Source organism: Agelaius tricolor, unplaced genomic scaffold (genome assembly GCF_023055355.1).
Source record: "Agelaius tricolor isolate 1412-34295 unplaced genomic scaffold, bAgeTri1.0.p SCAF_12, whole genome shotgun sequence".
Lineage (NCBI taxonomy): Eukaryota > Metazoa > Chordata > Aves > Passeriformes > Icteridae > Agelaius > Agelaius tricolor.
In genome coordinates this window covers 11,585,919-11,605,167 of record NW_027269272.1, presented here as the reverse complement: position 1 = coordinate 11,605,167, position 19,249 = coordinate 11,585,919, and the positions used below count along the sequence as shown (strand labels likewise).

Below are 19,249 nucleotides of genomic sequence, written 5' to 3'. Positions count from 1 at the left end.
ACAGTTAAGATTTCTAAGGTACCAGTAAAAGGTACCTTAGAAAGGTACCTTTTAAAGATTTCTAAGGTACCAGAGTCTGTCACACTTTGTTTACCTCTTATTTTACTGGATCAGGCACCTTATTCTTCTTACCTAAAAATGGCAGACTTTTTCTGATACTATAGGATTTTCCTCTCCATTCTTACAAAATGGACTTTTTTCCTTTTGGAACACAATTCGTACTCTTGCTGTTAGACCTGCACAGTTTAGTGGTTACAATTCAAGTAGATCCAAACATACTCATCTTCCTAAGGGACAACATAAATCCAGAACAATAGCCCAGAACCCCTGTGGTATATGAACCAAAACTGCTGAAGCAGTAAGACACAGCTGAGTAAATTCTCCATCAGATCAAATCTCTGTTGGCGCAAGGATTTAAGCACATAGGTGGCACTCAGGTACTGGAGGCACTGGGTTAACAGCCAGTCAAATCTGTTTCTGCAGCAGACTTAAAGGATGTTAGCATGTTAGATAATACATAAATCCAAGTGTATGTGTCTCAAACTTGAGTACTAACAGTAGTCAATAAGCAGCTAATTTCAAGTGCCAAACCCCTAGCATTAAGCCTTTTAAGAAAGCAGACTGCAGTCAAAAAGTAAATGCCAAGTTATAAATTAAATTCTGGGATACAAGTGCCCATACACTGTTGGGCAAGGTATTATTGTAAAAGATTAAATCATCAGGGAACACGTGTACTGTAGAATGACACATATTTGCAATGTACTATCACAGTCTTTTAAAATGGAAATCTAGTTTTGTTTATGAAGGAGACATAAATAAACCTAATCACAAGTCTCTGACACTAATCTAGTTATTTATTCTGCAAAAGAACTTCTTTTTTAAGACTACAACGCAAAGTAGTGTTTTATGTAAAGACTGAAGCCCTAGCAATAGTTCATAATCTGCCACACACTTGAACCCGACTCAGATAGAAGCATATCATATTGATATATTTGATAAATTAGATCCATAATCAGCATCAGCACATTTTTAAATGAAAAAAACAGATCAGACTTGCATTTATCAGTAGATGGAGGAATGTCAAGCAAAAATGCAGAAAAAATATTTAAAACCCCCAAATTAATATTTTTAACCCTCTTCTGACCATTTCTTCTCTAACAGATTCTGTGCCACGTTTTGCATATAGGCAGCATGTGTAACACAGAACGTTCCTGTTGGCTTCTCCTCATTTTGTCTCCTCTCAAGATACTTCTTATGTCTTCAAGAAGAGCCTTCATTTATACTACTCAGTGCACTGCTAGGACATCAAGAATCTCTGAGAATGAAAGTTATGGGGTGGTATATGGTCACCTTAGCCTGGGTATATTCACTGCAAATAGAGCAACGAATTGCAGAATGTAAACCTCATTAGTCAGGTTACTTAGAAAGATCCAATGGAGGAGCGGATACTGGTCTGAAAAAGTAATGTATTTTTGCAGCTTTTCTCCCAAGGGTGGAATATTTTTGAAACTTATTTATAGTGCAAATAAGGTACCACACAGTGAAACTTCCCAAGCTGCATTGTCAGGGTGGTTTGGATACATAAGTTCAACCAGCCACTCTGAAATAAACATATTCAACGGCCGTTAAAATCTCGATACTGGCTGATTTTATTGGATCATATCCTCCAGCTCTCTGGGATGTAAATTTCCGGCCATAACCTGTGCAGCAATAAACTTCGTTCAGCCACAAGAGTGTGCATGTGAGAGGATTGCAAATCTGCTCTGCCAAACCAGAATTAGCCGGTATCGCAGGAATGAAAGAGCGTGGAGATTTCAAATTGCAGAGAATGGAGACAAGGCGGTGCAGAGGACGAGCTGCCTGGGGAGCAGGAGGCCCCAGACCGGTGCCGCACTCTTATGGAAAATAAGCCCCAGGGTGGTGAGCAGGGGCGAGGCTGAGCCGGCGCGGGCGCTGAGCGGAGCCGGGCGCAGGTGGACACCGGAGCCCGCAGCAGCCGCCGGGGTCCCGGGGCGCGGAGCAGCGCCGCGGGTTGGGCTGACAGCGGGACACGGTGCCGAGGCGCTCAGGGACGGCGGCGTTGGCGGAGCTCGACGCGGTGAGTACCTCGGGAGGAGCCGGGAGCCACCACACGGCAGCGGCACCGGAGCGGGAGGGGAACGCGGAGCGGCCGCGCCGCCTGCGGCAGAAGCGCGCTGGGCTGGGCTGGGCTGTGCGGGGCTGGGCAGTCCCGGGCTGTCCCGGGCTGTCCCGGGCTGTCCCGGCGCGGGGCTCCCGGGGCCGGGGGCGGCGGCCCCTCGGAGGTGCGGCGGACCAGGAGCGCGGCTGCCGCAGCGGGGTAACTCGCGGTCATCCTTTGTGCTCGGCGGGCGGCGCCGCGGCCGCGCCGCCTCCAGAACGCCGCCCCCGCCGCCCGGCCCCGCCGCAGCCCCCGCGGGCCGAGCCCGCGCCCCCGCCCCGGCCCCGGGCTGCGGGACAGCCGCGGCTGAGCTGTCCCTGTGGCAGCCCCGCGGCCCGGGCGGTGGCGGCCGTCCCCGCCCAGCTCTGCTTCGCAGAGGTGAATCGAACCTACGCTGGGAAGTGCTGGGAAGGCGTCGCGTGTGAAGCTCCCAAAGCTGTTCTCTTGGGAGAAAAAAGTACATCCCCTGCCTTCGGGCCGCTCCCGAAACAGGCTGTAAGCCTGTACAAGATAGAGGTGCACGCTTGATGCAAGCCGTGCACGCCCTTGGGACCAAGGGGAGATAACGGTTCACTGTCTGAGCCATTGCTGCTGTGTCCGGGGACGGGGCGCCACGCGTGGGTCACAGCGGGGCACAGCAGCACCGAGGGGTCTCCGGGGAGGCCGCCTGAGCAGGGCTCGGAAACATCGCTCAGGGAGGGGCAGCAGGGCAGCACCCCGGTCTGGAAACAGAACTGCCGCCGACTTCATGCAAACTTGTGACCCTGGCAATTAGTTTAGCCTTTTAAGCATTTAATTTCCCTGATTTTGTGCTCCCTTCTGGGCATGCATTTTTATGCACTGGGGCTCTGACTGGCAGAGGTGGCCGGTGTCCACATCTCCGTAAAGCTGCTGACAGGTGAAGTGCTAGGCATGTTAGCAAGGTGAAGTCAGACTGCTGAAACATATAGCAACCAAAATAAACCATGTTTTTAACAATGTTTCCTCTGTATGCCTTCAGCAACCAAATAATTACATGTGTCATGATTCCTGGGAATATGACAAAGTAAACCTCATTACTAGTTATAATGCATATATGAGTTATCCATTGGAACTGTCTTTAAAGTCCAATTTTATTCTATATTTTTTTAACACTGAGGCAGTCAAATGCTGGAGGTAGTTGACCAAATATATGTAAATTATTCATCATATGGGCTTTTTATAGCAAGAGCAGATGTTTTTCAGTGATCTAGTTGAACTACAAGTTAGAGAGCCATAGCTCCACTATGGTACATAGAACTTGGGTGTTTTGCTGCTAACTTAGGTCTTATTGCAGCACCTGCATTTGTCCCTAAAATAGCTCATGAGTCAGGTTTTCAAAAAAGCTCAGCATCTTCACAGGCACTAATGCTTGGGCCATTTTTCTAAGAGCTCTGCATACTTTGTGTGCATTTAGTCTAAAAAGCTTTTCTGGGGGAAAAAAAAATCTCATTCTTTTACAGGTAACCAAATAAGAATCCAGATTCCCCTGCCTTTAAATGAAATTCTTCCTGAGGGGCTGTATTCAAACACTGTTACTGTGAGTGGCTCTTCCCTGCCTTGCTTGTTGGGGAAACTGGCTGGCTTCATCAGCTGCTGTCATTTTCACTACAGTTTCTCTAGGATTTCACAATTGCAAAGGGTTCATTTGGCTCCTCTGCCTTTCATGAGCCTGTTCTTGGCAGTGCTGTGTGGGAAGAAGGTTGAAGGCAGGTATGTGCCTTTCTCCTGGGTGCAACAGGCCATGGGATGATCAGACTGTCCTGGGGAAGAGATCCAGGCATCCAATCCTTGCTTTATCCAGAGACTGAGTTTGTGCAGTTATTGGAGATGACCTCCTCTGCTTTTGAGTGTATTCACTCTGAACTTGTCACCTTAATGAAAAGTTAATAGTATGAAAGTAATAATAAGCAAGAATTCAGTTCAAATGGAAAATATATGCATTTTCTGAAGATTTGTGGGGGTTGATACAAGCATGACATTAACTTGCATCTACTCAATCTAAGCCAATTCTGTCAGCAAGACTGCAAAGAGGAGTGTCATAACTTTGCAGCTCAATATCAATTATTTTTCTTCAAATAATTTAAAATATGTAAAAGATGTGCCTATTTCCCGTCCAAAGAAGAATTTTTTTGTATCCAGTATCAGGATTCAGGTGTGCACAAAACCAGTCAAAAGTATAAGAGAGAAAGGTGAGCCTTTACTTTTAATCTTGACTCTGAATCTTCAGTTACATAATTTTGTATTCCATTATCTAAGATGCACTGTAATCCCTCATACATTTTCATTAATCTTATGCACAGCATGTACAACAGTTTGCGATTTTCCTTCATTCTGCCTCTTCTCATTATTTCCCATTAGCATGATTATTCACTGTGTTTATCACCTTTTTGCACCTAGTCTCTCTCTGCCTTGTGAGTGGGCTGAATCCTCTGTAAGTAGTCCTGTAACCTACAGCAACAGAGGATCTGGCTCCCAGAATGTTATTAGGAAAGGGTTGAGATGTCATCTTTAAGACCTATCATTTGCAGAGGAAGGGTGAGGTATAATTATGACTAAGGCTGTCCTCTTTAATTTAATTAATAATATAATTTAATAATTGTGACCAGACTGTCCTTTTATGATCAAAAAACCAGTCTGTAGCACTGCATGGCTCTGACTTGTTCCCCTGCTGCTCGTCCTCCCTCAAACACCCTGCAGGACCTCTAGAAGCACCTCTAAGCACTATCCCCATTCTCTGTTTCCCAGTTTGGAAAGGAACAGCCTGGAAGGCATTTTAGTATCCATTTCCACTGGCAACTCATCAATTGATCCCAGCTTATCTGTCTGTGCAGCAAGTGTTAAATGTGCACAGTTCTTGTTCTTCCTCACTGTGTCACCAATACCTCCCATGGCCAAGTTAGGGCAAGTGACAACTTATGGATGTTCTTACTACAGAACATCCATCTGTGAAAGATTTGCTACCAGGAGTGCAACATATTTTAGCTGCAGCTCACTTGTGAGGCAGATCAGTGTGCTCTCAGAACCTACACGCTCAAGCTGTCCTTAGCTACACCTGCTTCCCTGCACTGCCAGGAAGGGTCAGGTGGCACTCGAGTAGAAAGGGAACTTAGGCAGCAGCCAGGCTGCTACCAACAGGTGTTCACTGGTGTGTGGGACTGGCCAGCTCTGATTCCAGCTATGGGTTACTGTGGAATGCCCCAGCGCCTTCTCTGTGTGTTTATCTAGCAATAAAAAAAAAGCAAAATGGTTTGGAAAGGTATTAACTTGAGAAGCAAAATGTACTCACATATTTAAAGACAAATTTTGAGTTGGTACAGAATTAAAGAATCTGGGTTTCTGTTTACTGCCTGTTTGCAGCAGTGAGGAGCCAGCCCAGAGGCACACATTCTGAGAGCTCACAGGAGACATAAGAAGCTTTTAAAATCAATTTTTGATAACTGTTTTCCCTTTCCACTGTCGTGAAGCTGATGTTTCTTTTTTATTTCTCTGGAGAAGAAAAGAAGACAAAAAATTACCATCTCTGGTAATTTGTATCATTGCATTCCTAGTCTCCATGGAAACCTATGTGGTGCTCCACAGTTGGGTAAGATTTGAATCTGTTGCTGCAGAAATCAGATGGAGGGAAGACTGGATTATGCACCTTGACTGTTAATCAATTAAAAGAGGTTTTGAAATTATTTTCACCTTGTGTTGCAATCTTGACTTAGAGTAACAATAAAATAAATCAAAGTAATCAAATTAAGCTAGTGTGACCTGATCCTATGTACACCTATGCATGTAACTCTGCCACTCAGTCTGATTCTGATAGGCATTGTCATTAATTTGGAAGAATTCTTTGTTTTTAGTAGGATTATAAGGATTAATACTATGGAAACTGAACACATAATAGCAAACTGTTGTCATGTTGACTCTATTAAAGAGAGGCAGTAACAATTGCCTTGTTGTGATTTATGTAAGCAAAACATTTTGAAAATTAAGAATCTGAATTCCTTATCTTTTGCTGTCTTCATTTTGTCTTTCCATTGCTAAGGAAGAAATACATCCCCAAACTGGTTTCCTCTGAAAAGATGTGGTAACTTCATCTACCTGCTGCTCCTTTACTCCAAGCTTTATGAACTGGAACACAAAGGCACATCATCTTACTGGGACAGCAGAAGGTGACACAGAGAAGTAATATACAGAGAGAGACCAATCTTTTTTGTGACCACAGTCAACCCATGAAGAGTGAGGGCTTTCAGCCACATAAAAGTAAGTAAAATATATAGTAATGGAAATAGTGCAGCCTACTGTCAGCCTGTAAATACTCCTGCATAGACAGCCATGATAAGAAGTTACTCAAAGAAATAAATTAATTGGACAATTTCCTAAGCATTTTACATTTGAACAATGAAGTCACAGTGTTCACTACAACTGCACTAACTACAATGGTGAAATATGATAGTGATTTATGGCATTCACCATAACCAAAACACAAAATCGGATTATTTTGTATGTACTTTTAGGTATTTACTGCATTTGCTTCAGAATACTGTGGAGAAAATGTATGCTAGTCGAGAGGATATGGGATATGATTTTGGAGATGACTCCAAAGTTGGAAGTAAGCCAATTAAACCTAATCCAAACATCGATGGAGGATGGGCTTGGATGATTGTACTTTCCTCTTTCCTTGTGCACATACTCATCATGGGCTCCCAAATGGCCCTTGGAATACTCAACATGGAATGGCTTGAAGAGTTTAACCAAAGTCGTGGCTTAACAGCGTGGGTTAGCTCCCTCAGCATGGGCATCACACTTATTGTAGGTATGTGCCAGCATGACGTATTTTAAAACGAGATATATTTTTAGAATATGTTTGCCATTCATCCCTAAAGTATTTTCTTATGGTTGTCCCAAGCTGACCTTTTAAAGTCACCAGGACAAATTTTACAATATAGATGGAGAAAAGGAATAACAGGGAAGATGACAGGGAAGACAGTTAGCCCAGCAGACTGCATGAGCAGGAAAGGAGGGCTGTGACTTCCAGGTCTGACTAGAATTAAGAAAACATGATCTGTGAAGCTTGGAGTCCTCCCCCTGCTGCATCTGTGAGGAGAAAATCTTGAATTCACACAGTTTTTATTTCAGTTTGGCAGCTGAATGAAAATGTATTTTTTTAGTTGTACTTGGATCAACCCAAAATAGTATCTGGAGGAAATGTTTGTGTATATATGTATATACACACGTATGACTGCCTAAATGAAGACTGAAAAAAGTTATGTTTATATCTGCCTAAACTATTCTACTGCAAACAAGATAAAATGCTAAACTGCAGGTTACTTGTGAAAAAGTCTTGCACTTATAGAGCATCAGCATGGGGAACAAGAGTTTCATCTGATTCCTCTCTTTAAATTGTCCCTTCTTCATGGGGAAACTGATTGTAGGTCTTGCAGGTATTTGCTAAGTATTTAACCAGTTGGTTGTATTTCTTTTTCCATGATTTTAAGAAATAATATGAAAAATAAACTGACTTGCACGAATTGCCTGATGTTTTAACATTTTGTTTATAACCTTAAGAAACTTAAGGTGAAAAATTATTAGAGCATAAAGAATTAAATACATAATTTATCATTTCTTTCATGTTTTTCAACAGGTCCTTTTATTGGTTTATTCATCAGCATGTGTGGGTGCCGCACGACAGCCATAATTGGAGGGATCCTGAATGCCCTGGGTTGGATACTGAGTGCCTATGCCTCAAATGTGCACTACCTCTTCCTCACCTTTGGAGTGACAGCTGGTGAGAGCTACACTAATGTCTGAAGGTTCTTTCAATTCTTTTTGATTACTTTGAAGCTTATTTGAGTGAGTAAATAGGGAAGGTAGACTGTAAAGTTATTCCAGCTCAATTTTCACACTTTTTACAGCCTGTTATCTTTTTAGGAAACTTATTTATTCAGTGGATTGGGCCCAGTGACTTCTGTTGTTGTTTAAATTTGCCATGTGAAGGTGTAACTTCTATCAGTTTCACCTAAGTAAATATATTAGAGGACATTTTTAATTAGGGGAGTTACTGTAACCCAAACTCTGACAAGTAAAATTTGAAGATGAATTTCATATCTAGCTAACTCCTCTCCTTGCCACAGGAAAGAATTTCTATACATAAATTTTTATCTAGCTTTCTGGATGGAGAAACACTGAGCTTAGCAAAGATCACTCTGATGACTTTACACCACCTTACCGTAGACTTCAGTAACATTGTAAATTCCTGAACAAAGAACAATGATCACAGAGAGGATCCTGCCTTTTTCAGAATTTCTGCTCACTGTCCCTCCCTCACGATCTGATCACTCACTCTCGGTCCTGCCCGCCCACTCCCATCCCCTCACTCACCATGCCCAGTCCCGGCCCATCCAGGGAATTCTCTCCATGTTCTCATGGCTGCTCCTGGAAAGCTGTTTTTCCCTTGCAGTGGCCACCTCTTGCTGCCATCACCTCTGGGCCTCCTCGCTGTGCCTGTGGGCCTGCTCATGGCTGCTGCCTTCAGTCCATCCCTCCGATCCCAACTTCATCTCTCCATTGCAGCCACCCTCAGCACATTGCCGAGGGCCCCGTCCCTCAGGGCTCTACAGCTCCTGGCAGCCGGCTCCCCTGGCAGCGCCCGGGCTGGCTCCTCACGGCAGCAGCCCCGGGAGCAGCGGCTCCCCTGGCAGCACCTGGGCTGGTTCCTCACGGCAGCAGCCCCGGGAGCAGCGGCTCCCCTGGCAGCACCTGGGCTGGTTCCTCACGGCAGCAGCCCCAGGAACAGCGAGCGGCTCCCCTGGCAGTGCCCGGGCTGGCTCCTCACGGCAGCAGCCCCAGGAGCAGCGGCTCTCCTGAGGGACAGAGAGGTCTCCCCGAGTCTGTGGTTGGCTGTGGGGAGGGACACTGGTGGAAAATGAAAGCCCAAAAATAAAAGCCCAATTTGTGTATTTGCCTAGGTAAGAAAGAAATAATTCTAACAAGCAAAATAGGTCAGCTCTGGTCAGCGTCACTGCTGTGACATTTAAGGGCTTTTTTTCAGGCTTTTTTGGAATCATGGCTTTCTCTGGCCTAGCTGCAGCTAGATCATGCTGTAGCTGCATGCAGCTATGTTAGCACCTATTTAAGAAAACTTCTAAGTCACAAAACACTTCTGAGTTACAATCACAGTGAGTTGGGAAGCATCTTCTGCCTACACCTGTTCCAATCCAAATCCCTCTATGAAGAATATGCTGTAAGAAAAAATGGTGAACTGTTACCTCTAATGATGTGTTTGCACAATTCATCGCTTTCTGCTTGAAGTATATGCCATGAATACCCAGCCTGGTTTTTAGCTACAGGTGAAGGGTTTTCAACAGAATTAGAGATCTGCCTTGTAAGACTGAGCAGCTACTGTGTGCCCTCCCTGGACTGCCCAAAGAGAACCAACCTGGAAGCCACCTGAGGTCCCACCATTGCAGTAACCCCATGTGCTGACTCCTCTAATACATGTCAAGGTCACTGTGACTCCAGTAACTGAACAAGGACAGGAACTCTGTGTGAATCTTCATTGCTGGGGAACTTAGGTGAAAGCAACAAGATGTGCTCACTAAGCAGTTGTGGTCACTGATACCATCAGATGTGGGTATTATAATTGCAGATATTTCAAAATAGGCTGTGTCTATGTTTGTCCCCATAGTAACTGTCACTGATTGGTTGTGGGACATTTGTAACTTTCAGTGTTGTCATGCTGACTTGAGATAAAGGTTTTGTATTCCATGTGTTTAGTTTTTCTGGCAATAAATATCAGTGTTGCATTCTCTCTAGAATGAGTATTGCAGATTTTGGAAAACACTATGAAACAGAAATGAAAGCTAACATCAGAATTGAAAATCTATTATTGGTGTTACTACGATGCTTACACAAAAATGAGGAATAAAACGGATTTTTTTTTCATTGCTTTTTATGTTGTTGGCAAACAGTTCAGATTTTTTTTTTTTTTATAGGTATTGGAAGTGGCATGGTTTATCTGCCTGCAGTGGTCATGGTAGGGCAATATTTTCAGAACAGAAGAGCACTTGCACAAGGGCTCAGTACCACGGGAACGGGGTTTGGAGCTTTCCTAATGACTGCCTTACTGAAGTACCTCTGCACTGAATTTGGGTGGAGGAATGCCATGTTCATCCAGGGGGCCATTTCCCTGAACCTTTGTGTCTGTGGGGCACTTATGAGACCACTCTCTCCCAAAGAGCTCCGTGAAAAATATGTGGTGGGAAATGATAGTGAAGAAAATCGGGCAAAAGCTCTGTCCCAATCTACAGAGACTATAAAATCTAATGGAGTCCTTGGGGAAGAACCAGAGAAAAAAGAAGAGGCAGCAAATGAAGAAGTGCTTGGCAGTGTGCAGCACATAGAAATTGGAGGTAAATCTGGAAGTGGAAGGAGCATGTATGGACTGCGCCTCTTTAAGACAGTGAGCCAGCTGACAGTTACCGTCAGGAAGGGCTTTGCACTCTGGTACTCCAGCTACTTTGGAGCTGCATCACTGTTTACCAATAGAGTATTTGTGGCCTTTATCATTTGGGCTTTGTTTGCCTATAGCAGCTTTGTCATTCCCTTTATTCACCTTCCAGAAATAGTCAAGCAGTACAAATTATCTAGGCAGGACAATGTTTTTCCTTTGACATCCATTATAGCCATTGTTCATATTTTTGGTAAAGTGATCCTTGGAATCATCTCTGATCTGCCATGCATCAGCACATGGAATGTCTTCCTCATGGCTAACTTTACCCTGGTCACCTGCATTCTTACTTTGCCACTAATGCAGACATACATTGGCCTGGCTGTGATTTGTGCTCTAATAGGATTTTCTAGTGGCTATTTTTCTCTAATGCCTGTTGTGACTGAAGATTTAGTTGGAACTAAACACCTTGCAAATGCCTATGGCATCATCATTTGTGCCAATGGAATATCTGCTTTGTTTGGACCACCCTTTGCAGGTAAAAAGTTCAAATTGCTAACCAACAGATGTTTGTGTAATGACCGTGTGACTATTTGTATTATTAAACATTCTTATACTATGAGCATGTGTAGTTAACAAAATCACAGCTGCTCCAGAATGGACATAACATCAAGCTTTACATTGTACAGATTTACAGCTCACAACCTCTGCCATCTCCAGTAGAAGGGAGAAGTGGATGTATGCTGTCCCTAGAGTTACTTAGGTTTAAACACACATTCATTATAAATTTCCTCATAGAAAGAGGTGGGGGAATACAGAAGAGATACAGGTACTGATTGTCAGTACTATATCAGACTCCAGCTCTCTTTTACAGAGGTGCTGCTGAGAAGAAAGCTATGAGAAATTTGGGAGTCATGGCCTTAGTCAGCCAGGGCAGCTCTAGGCTGAAGGGAAGGCAGCAGCAGCATGAGCAGCCCAGGAAAGCGAGAGCCCCTTCTCTCCCCACCCCTGGGTGAGTGACACGAGCGAGAAGAAAGCTCTCTCAGTGCCCCCTGAAAGTAGCAGTGTTTTACTCTGCCACGTTCCCTCAGCACCTCCCAGTCTGTGCTAAACCAGTCTCTGAATTTGGTCTTTGGTTAAGAAGCAAACCGGATGCAAGCAGCTGATTAAAGAGAGCTTCTGATCTTGTGGGTACATCGCAATGCAGCCAACGTGGAGTGAGGGAGTTTGGCTTATTTGGGTTCTCAAACCTTCCCGAAGTAATGAATGAGTAACTTTAATGGAGAAGTAACTTAAATGTGTTTTTGCAAAGGAATTGAGGCTGGAATGAGAGTCATTGCAGTATTGAGGTTGTATCGCTTGAACAGTCTTGTATTGGTATGTGAGGCTTGGAGACAGCTATGGGGAATGTGTTTGCTTGCACAAGCCATAGCATTTTAAATACCCAGTATTGGCCATTTTACAGAGGCAGTGATAGGGAGGAGGAACTAATTGGTTTGGGATTACAAAATGTTGATTTTAAAATCAAACCTGTGATAATGTGTTTGAAAAATACTGTTTTTCCACAAAGCATCTATGGATTTGATAGAAATGTCATGAAAGAAATGTAAAGTATTTTTTTAATTTTCTCATGAAATGTACATTTTTGGCAAACTCTGTAACAAACATGTTCTGTTCTTATTTTCCAGGTTGGATCTATGACATCACACAAAAATACGATTTTTCTTTTTACATAGCTGGATTGCTATACATGGTGGGAATAATATTTTTACTCATACAACCTTGTATTCAAAAGAAACAGTCAAGACACAAATCTACAGAAGAAGCACAAGTATAGAACAAATTCCAGAACTTTTTTACAGAACTTTTTTGGTTTTGTGTTTCTCTTGTGTGACAGTATGAAGATGTTTTTTCTTATAGAACTAACCACATTTAGCTGCACTTAAGTGAAAAGCAAACGTACTCCATAAGGCTTATAAATTATTGGAAATGTGCTTTTAAAATTAGTTAAGATATTTTACTTTAGAACTGCCAAATACAGTGATTAAAAGTACACTGCTAGTTAATCAATATTAGAACAATGATAAGAATACTTACCCTTGCTTCTCTTTTTAATATTTCACCATTAACCATTGGTGAAAATCCACTGACTGCAGTGCAGTTACTCTGATTTACACTAGTCCTGTGAGAGAATTTGGTCAGGACAAGAATTATTTATAAAAGTCCTTTCTACTGTGTATTCAATCTGATGAAAGATTAGTTACTGGGTATTAGAAAATGATTGTATTTCTTGCCTGGCTACTCAAATACTGTTGAAATGCTACTATTATAATTCAATTAATTCAGCATACTAAAATTACTATTTCTGTGATGCAAATCTGAAGAAAAGTTCTCATATATTTCTGAAATGATTCAGTTGGACTCAATAGGTCCTTCCCAACCCAGTATATTCTGTGATTCTACTTCAACGATTTTTAATTTTGTTTTTTAAAGTATCAACTGCATCTAAAGTAGCCACCCTCAATATACAGGCTGCATTTTAAATGCTTTGACACTTAATGCACCTGAAGCAAAAAACCCATAAATGAAGAAACAGGAAACATATTGAAAATATCATTGTGACTGGAAAATGTTTCCAGAAACAGTTTGAGTTCTTTGGCCCCTTTACCTAATTAAAGTTAGTGTAGAATTTAATAACATTGCCACTGACTTTTTCCATGGGAATGAACTCTACTACAGCACACTAAATTTTGTTATAATTTAATTTAATTGTTCATCAACTTTGTTACATATGAGCAGTTGTGTTGCTGCTTGTAATGTACCATGAACTGACTAAGATTCGTCATGTTTGAGAAATTTATTCTCTAGAAAATTAGATACTGCAGAGCATGGAGTAGCTAAAGAGCATTTAAAATATTAAAATAAATTTTCTTAACATTAAGGATCTGGTAACCAGTGCAGAAGGTGATGTATGGTGGTTGAGGGCATAGTTTTTTCAGCTTTGAGAAGTGAGTTTGATGTTAATTTTCCTATCAAATAAGAACCACTGTAAGCTTTCATCCTCTTAGCTTTATTAAAGTTCTTTGCATGACGAATCAGGTTCTTAGTTTAATATTTCTACGTTCTGCTGGAATTCCTTAAAAAGCAATTGGAACTATTCCATTATATTGAAGAACTGTTGGGAAATAGTTCAGTACACAACAATATCAATATCCTTATCTTTCTAGCTGCAAGGTTGGTTAACAAAAAGTAAGTTCTGAATGTGTATTTTTCTATATTGCAATTCACCAGCTTCTTAGTGTTGCACTTCAACTCTTGTCAGGGACATACTTTAAAGTATTCCTTAAAGATCACTGAAGTGAGTCAAGTTAAAAAATAAAACCTTAAGAAACCCTGAATTAGTTTAAGATTTACATCAGTGCAATCATATAGGGTAGTTATGTATGGCCTTTAAAATTCACATAAGACAACTGAGGTGGCACTGAACTGCAACACATGGTGTGAACACACAGTCAGTAACTTAAAACCAGCTTTTATTATTGGAGAAAATGTACATGTAAATTTTCACATCAGTTCTTTGTTACAGGTTAAATGTCTTCTTGGTGGGAATGCTGCTGATGGCTCATTTGATCTGAGCTTTTTTTTTTTTGAAAGATATGTATCCTTCATACATAGATCTTCACTTTGTCTTTTGTCAAAAGCAATGGTATTTGCATATTACAGTAATGAAAAATATGTTGTTCACTTGTGATATCTGCAATAGATCTTTCTATAGAGGTTCTTACAGGGCCATATGTTGGGAATAAACTTACATTACCCAAAAATACACTTTCTGTTCATTTATTAAGTTAGTATAGTATTTTAGCCACATAATGGAATTTGTATTTGTCATTATCCTAAAAAGAAATAATCACAAAGATGAAAGAATATATATGGAAGTGCTTCTTATACATAAAGATCAACAGTCACTGAATGTTTCCAGCATATTGGTATATAGTTCTAGAACAAAAAATCCTTAATATAAATCAATGAATATTTAAGTATTAAAGTACTGGTTTATAAAGAAACAGAATTATACAAGAAACCTGTATTCATAGTTTTTAATCAATTTATAAAATTCAAGTTTAATACTTGACATGTTAAAAATTGTAAACTCCTTACACTCTTCAAATATGAAACTATTATATCCAAATACTGAGATCAGTGGTTTAATACTTGGGTCCTAGATCTAGTAAATTGTAAATGATGTATTAATTACCCTCTATAAATGACAATGCCACAGCATCTCCTATAAGCCATGGAGTACCTGTAGCATAGATACAAAACAGAGAAATCAGAATGAAGGAATACAAAGTAGCTACAACCTGTTCTATTGCAGTGACTGCTATGATGCTGATAAAACACAATTTCAGGATACCCAACCTATTAAACATTGTAGTATTTACATGTTGCTCCTGGTAAAACATATTTTATTTTTCCTCTTTCAATCCTTGAAAAGTCTGTTTTCTGTAGTAAAGAAGAAAAGTCCGTATGTCTGACCCAATAAACAGCCATGCCTTATAACAATTACTTCAATGGAACATGCCATTTATTCAGCTCGTTTTTTGTTCTTGGCACTTTGCTCCTGCCCCTTTGGAGCCGTGGCTGACGTTTGTGTGTGCGAAGGTTCCCAGCCCAACTCCTGGGGGGCTCTTTCATTTCAGGTGGGGCTGTGTCACGCAGCCTCTCCACAAGAGCTTCCCAGGGCACATTGCTGTCACGTAGCTACTTGTAAGAGAAAGTACAGGCTTAAAATCATCGTTTGGCTTACTCACTGCTGATTATTCTACTCCACAAAATGTGTTTAGACAGCACAGAGGCCTTGTATGAAGGTCACTTGCAGTGCAAGATGCCCACGCATTTTGAAAGATGCAGTGATAGTTAAACTCACAGGAGATCAGAAGTTTTGCCCAGGGTTGCCAGTGCAAGATACTACATGTTTTTCTGTGAAAAATCTGAGAAGCTATTTTTAGTATAACATCCAAGGCCTTTCTGCCACTGAAAAAAAAAAAAAAAAAAAAAAAAAAGCAGCTGTAATGCCACGTACTTTCCTGGTGTGTAATTCATACAGCTGCTCTGAAATCAACCAAGCTGTGTAAACTGATGCCAAAACCTTGTCAGTATGTAAAAATCACCTCAGAAATAAAATCTGTTCTCAAGGTAAGTAAGAGTCCTTGGGGTTTGAACAGAAATGCGACTTTAGAAAACTTTCAAATGTACTGTAAGATGTACTGTTTCTTGGGGGATGCTTCCTGCTTTCAGAATGACTCCATAAAGAGAATCAGGTGGAAATAACATAAGGAAGAAAATGACTCCATAAACAGAATCAGGTGGAAATAATATAAGGAAGGAAAAAAAAAGATGTAATCTGTTAGATAACAGAACCATCACAAAAAAAAAAAAAAAAGGAAGATACTCTGTGTGATATATTATCTACTCATTGTAAATTATACAAGAACATAGAAAAATTAATTTTTCCCACAAATGTTCCACTTTTCTTTCCAGGTGCAGTTGCAGGAGCCTAAGTGCAGTTGTACTCAATGACTCCAGTGCAAGTGGTAACAGAAATAGAAAAGCAAAACTCCCGGTGTAACTTGTGTTACACACTGCAGATGTAGCTGGAGCTGCTTCCCTCACTGCCTACAGCAAAGCTGTCTCAGAGTACGTGTGGTCCTGGCTGTTCTTATGCGGGCACGCACAACATCCTAGCACATTCTAGCAGAGCAAAAGGAGGGATTATTGGGGGAAAATGTGCCTAAGTGCTGAAATGAAAATGTATGAGCCTCTTAAAAGTTCTCTTTACATTTCTGCTTACTCTCTGCTCTCACCAATCTTCTTTGCCATGAAATAAGGACACCATGAATGGTGAAGTTTTTAATGAAGTTAAAACAATATATACTAGTTTTTAGTATTGCATATTTTTATTTCCAAACACAGTGCTCTATAAAAAAAATACAAGAAGAAAAGCAAAGCTGATTATCCCAGCCATTCCCGTGGCTCTGGATAATCCTGCTCATTCCCTGGCTCTGGGTTATCCCAGCCATTCCCTGGCTCTGGACTGTCCCAGCCATTCCCTGGCTCTGGGTTATCCCAGCCATTCCCTAGGGGGCTCTGGGTTATCCCAGCCGTTCCCTGGCTCTGGGTTATCCCAGCCATTCCCTAGGGGGCTCTGGGTTATCCCAGTCATTCCTTGGCTCTGGGTTATCCCAGCCATTCCCTAGGGGGCTCTGGGTTATCCCAGCCGTTCCCTGGCTCTGGGTTATCCCAGCCATTCCCTGGCTCTGGATTATCCCAGCGGTTCCCTGGCTGTCCCGAGGCGCGCTGACAGCGGCCCTGCCCCGGGGCGCCCTCTGGCGGCCGCCGCGCCCCGCAGCGCTCGGGATTTGAGGCGGGCTCGTCCGAAACAGCGGCCCGGGATCGACCGCAGGCGGGACTGGCGCCGGGACGCTGCACAGAACAGCAGCTCGCTGCCAAAGCATCGGGAAAACACACACAGTGCTCACACGGCGGTGTCCACGTCAGGACTTCTGTTACAGGACGTAAGAATAGCACCTAGTGAACAGTCTAAAATCCTCTGAAATGCACATTGAAAGCGTCTGGATCTCCTGGAGAGCAGGATTTGTGCTCACAACTCCAGTCAGAGAAATGCCATGCTTGGGGTAACAATGCAGACACCTGCTGAGTTCAGCCTGCAAGGATGCACTGCATGGCATGGACACACAGAGCACCCACATTCCACTTTGCAGTCCTGAGTGGAGAGACTGTTCTATTTCTTCTGTTCAGAAATCTGAATATGCTACTTGATAATCCCACAGAGAGCAGCATTCCAGTATATACATAAATTACTCTGGAAATAAAAACTCGTATTATTTAGGCAAATTTTTAATTCCCTAGGTATACTGCTGAAATGAGAGAAAGGGAGCATGGCTTTACTTGTTCTCATAGTTTACTGCATTATGCCAAAATCATGTTTTTATTAGTATGCAACTTAATGCTTTCTAGGATTTCTTTAAATTCCAAAATATCTAAGGCTTTGTGTTAAACTAATGAAAAGTTTACTGCCCTCCATAATGCCTTATCCTACTCCACTCACACTCTTCAAAATGACAGATGAATTCCAAATATACTGACAAATAATTTCCTGGTCTCTCATCAATCCATTCTCTTCCTCTCCTTTAGTTATTTTTACTCCCTTATTCTCCATCCAGTTGTTCCCCAGTCACAATATCAACTGATTTATCTTCAAACTGAAATACAGCCTAGAACTTTAGCAAGCTTATCTACTCCCATCTGGCCTTCATTTTTAAATTAACGACACGCTCTATTTTCCTGTCTCACCATTTCCTCCTGTGCTTTCTTTGCCCCGTCCCCTTTTTCTTGTGCTCACTTGAACTCACTCTCACTAAAGCATCTGTAATGCTTTGGTAGCCACACAACAGGAACAGCAGCACAGCCGCATCCTCTGGAACTGCCAGTCTGACACAGAACTTTTCTTGAACTCTTGTCCCACATAGCCTCAAAATAATACAAATCCTGTATAAAATGAGCAATCTCATTTTGATTGGGATGTGCTCTGCACCAGACATGTCCCACTCTCCATACTACAAGTTTAATCTGCCTCTCTGAAGTCTTTCAGAGCATATCTAGTTGTCACAGCAGAATCAAGAGAACTAAACCCATTTTACAATTCCTCTAAGGTCTCACTGGTGCTTATGTTCTCATTAATTGCTCCACCCAGAAACTGATAGGTTTCATTCTGGGCCTCTACAGCACTCTTGGGGATAAGAATAAAGTTATTTTTCTCTTTAAAACATTTCTCTTCCAATTTTCCATAAGATAAAATATTTTTCTCTCCTACCTGAATACCTGCAGCAGCCTTTTTCAGGCTCTGACAGGGATAGAAAATACAATTTTGAGGTCAAAAATAAACTTCCTCTATGATAGCTCTGAATTTTTTAGCTTTCCATCCCAATTTCCTGACCCTGCACAGACCAGGAAGCTGGAACAGTTGACCTCCCAAAGGCCTTTCCAAAACATTTTCTCTGTTTTGCACCAACAGATTGCCCCCCATTCTCCTGCAGCTTCCAGGTTATCCTTCCAATCCCCTACCCCTCATTCAGCATGGAGAGGATACCCTTAGCTCCAGTTGTCCAATAATGGCAACTTCTGTTATTCACTCTTTAAAGTTTCAATTCAACATGTACATACAATTTCCCATAATTTCCTGAGGGCTGGGAAGAGCTTCCTAGCAGGCAAGCAAAAGTCACCTCTTTCTCCTCCTGTGTTTCTAACAGTTCCCTGCTGCAAAATCTAAAAAAATATTGGAAAAAAAAAATCTCTTTCCTTGTGCTCATGTCTTTTGTCAAAGACATAAACTGTAAGGAATTTTTGTTTGGTGATGATAAGGGGACCCTAGTCTGAGGGTGACGTTTCTAGACAGTAAATAATACAAATCATAACACAAAGTAAAGGTTTCACATTTCCAATACTTAATCCTGGAAGTAGTGTGCAACACCCAGCCATGGGCTGCAATGGAATTACCTGGATCACTAAGTTTATTATGAAACAAAAGCTTG

At 41.8% G+C, this 19,249-nt stretch overlaps 1 protein-coding gene across 7 annotated transcripts; it reads left to right on the top strand.

Moving 5' to 3' along the window:
* The first annotated feature begins 1,957 nt into the window (after positions 1-1,957).
* Positions 1,958-14,460, top strand: SLC16A14 (solute carrier family 16 member 14). Of its 7 annotated transcripts, none has more exons than XM_071437593.1 (7): positions 1,959-2,098; positions 5,696-5,783; positions 6,308-6,448; positions 6,703-7,001; positions 7,830-7,973; positions 10,180-11,172; positions 12,323-14,460. In XM_071437593.1, the coding sequence occupies exons 4-7, from the start codon at positions 6,740-6,742 to the stop codon at positions 12,469-12,471; spliced, it is 1,548 nt and encodes a 515-aa protein (XP_071293694.1). In that variant the 5' UTR covers positions 1,959-2,098; positions 5,696-5,783; positions 6,308-6,448; positions 6,703-6,739; the 3' UTR covers positions 12,472-14,460. The 7 variants fall into 7 exon arrangements, with proteins under 7 accessions (XP_071293689.1, XP_071293694.1, XP_071293693.1 ...); XM_071437592.1 differs by having other exon boundaries at positions 6,235-6,448; XM_071437591.1 differs by having other exon boundaries at positions 6,231-6,448.
* Positions 14,461-19,249: the final 4,789 nt, after the last annotated feature.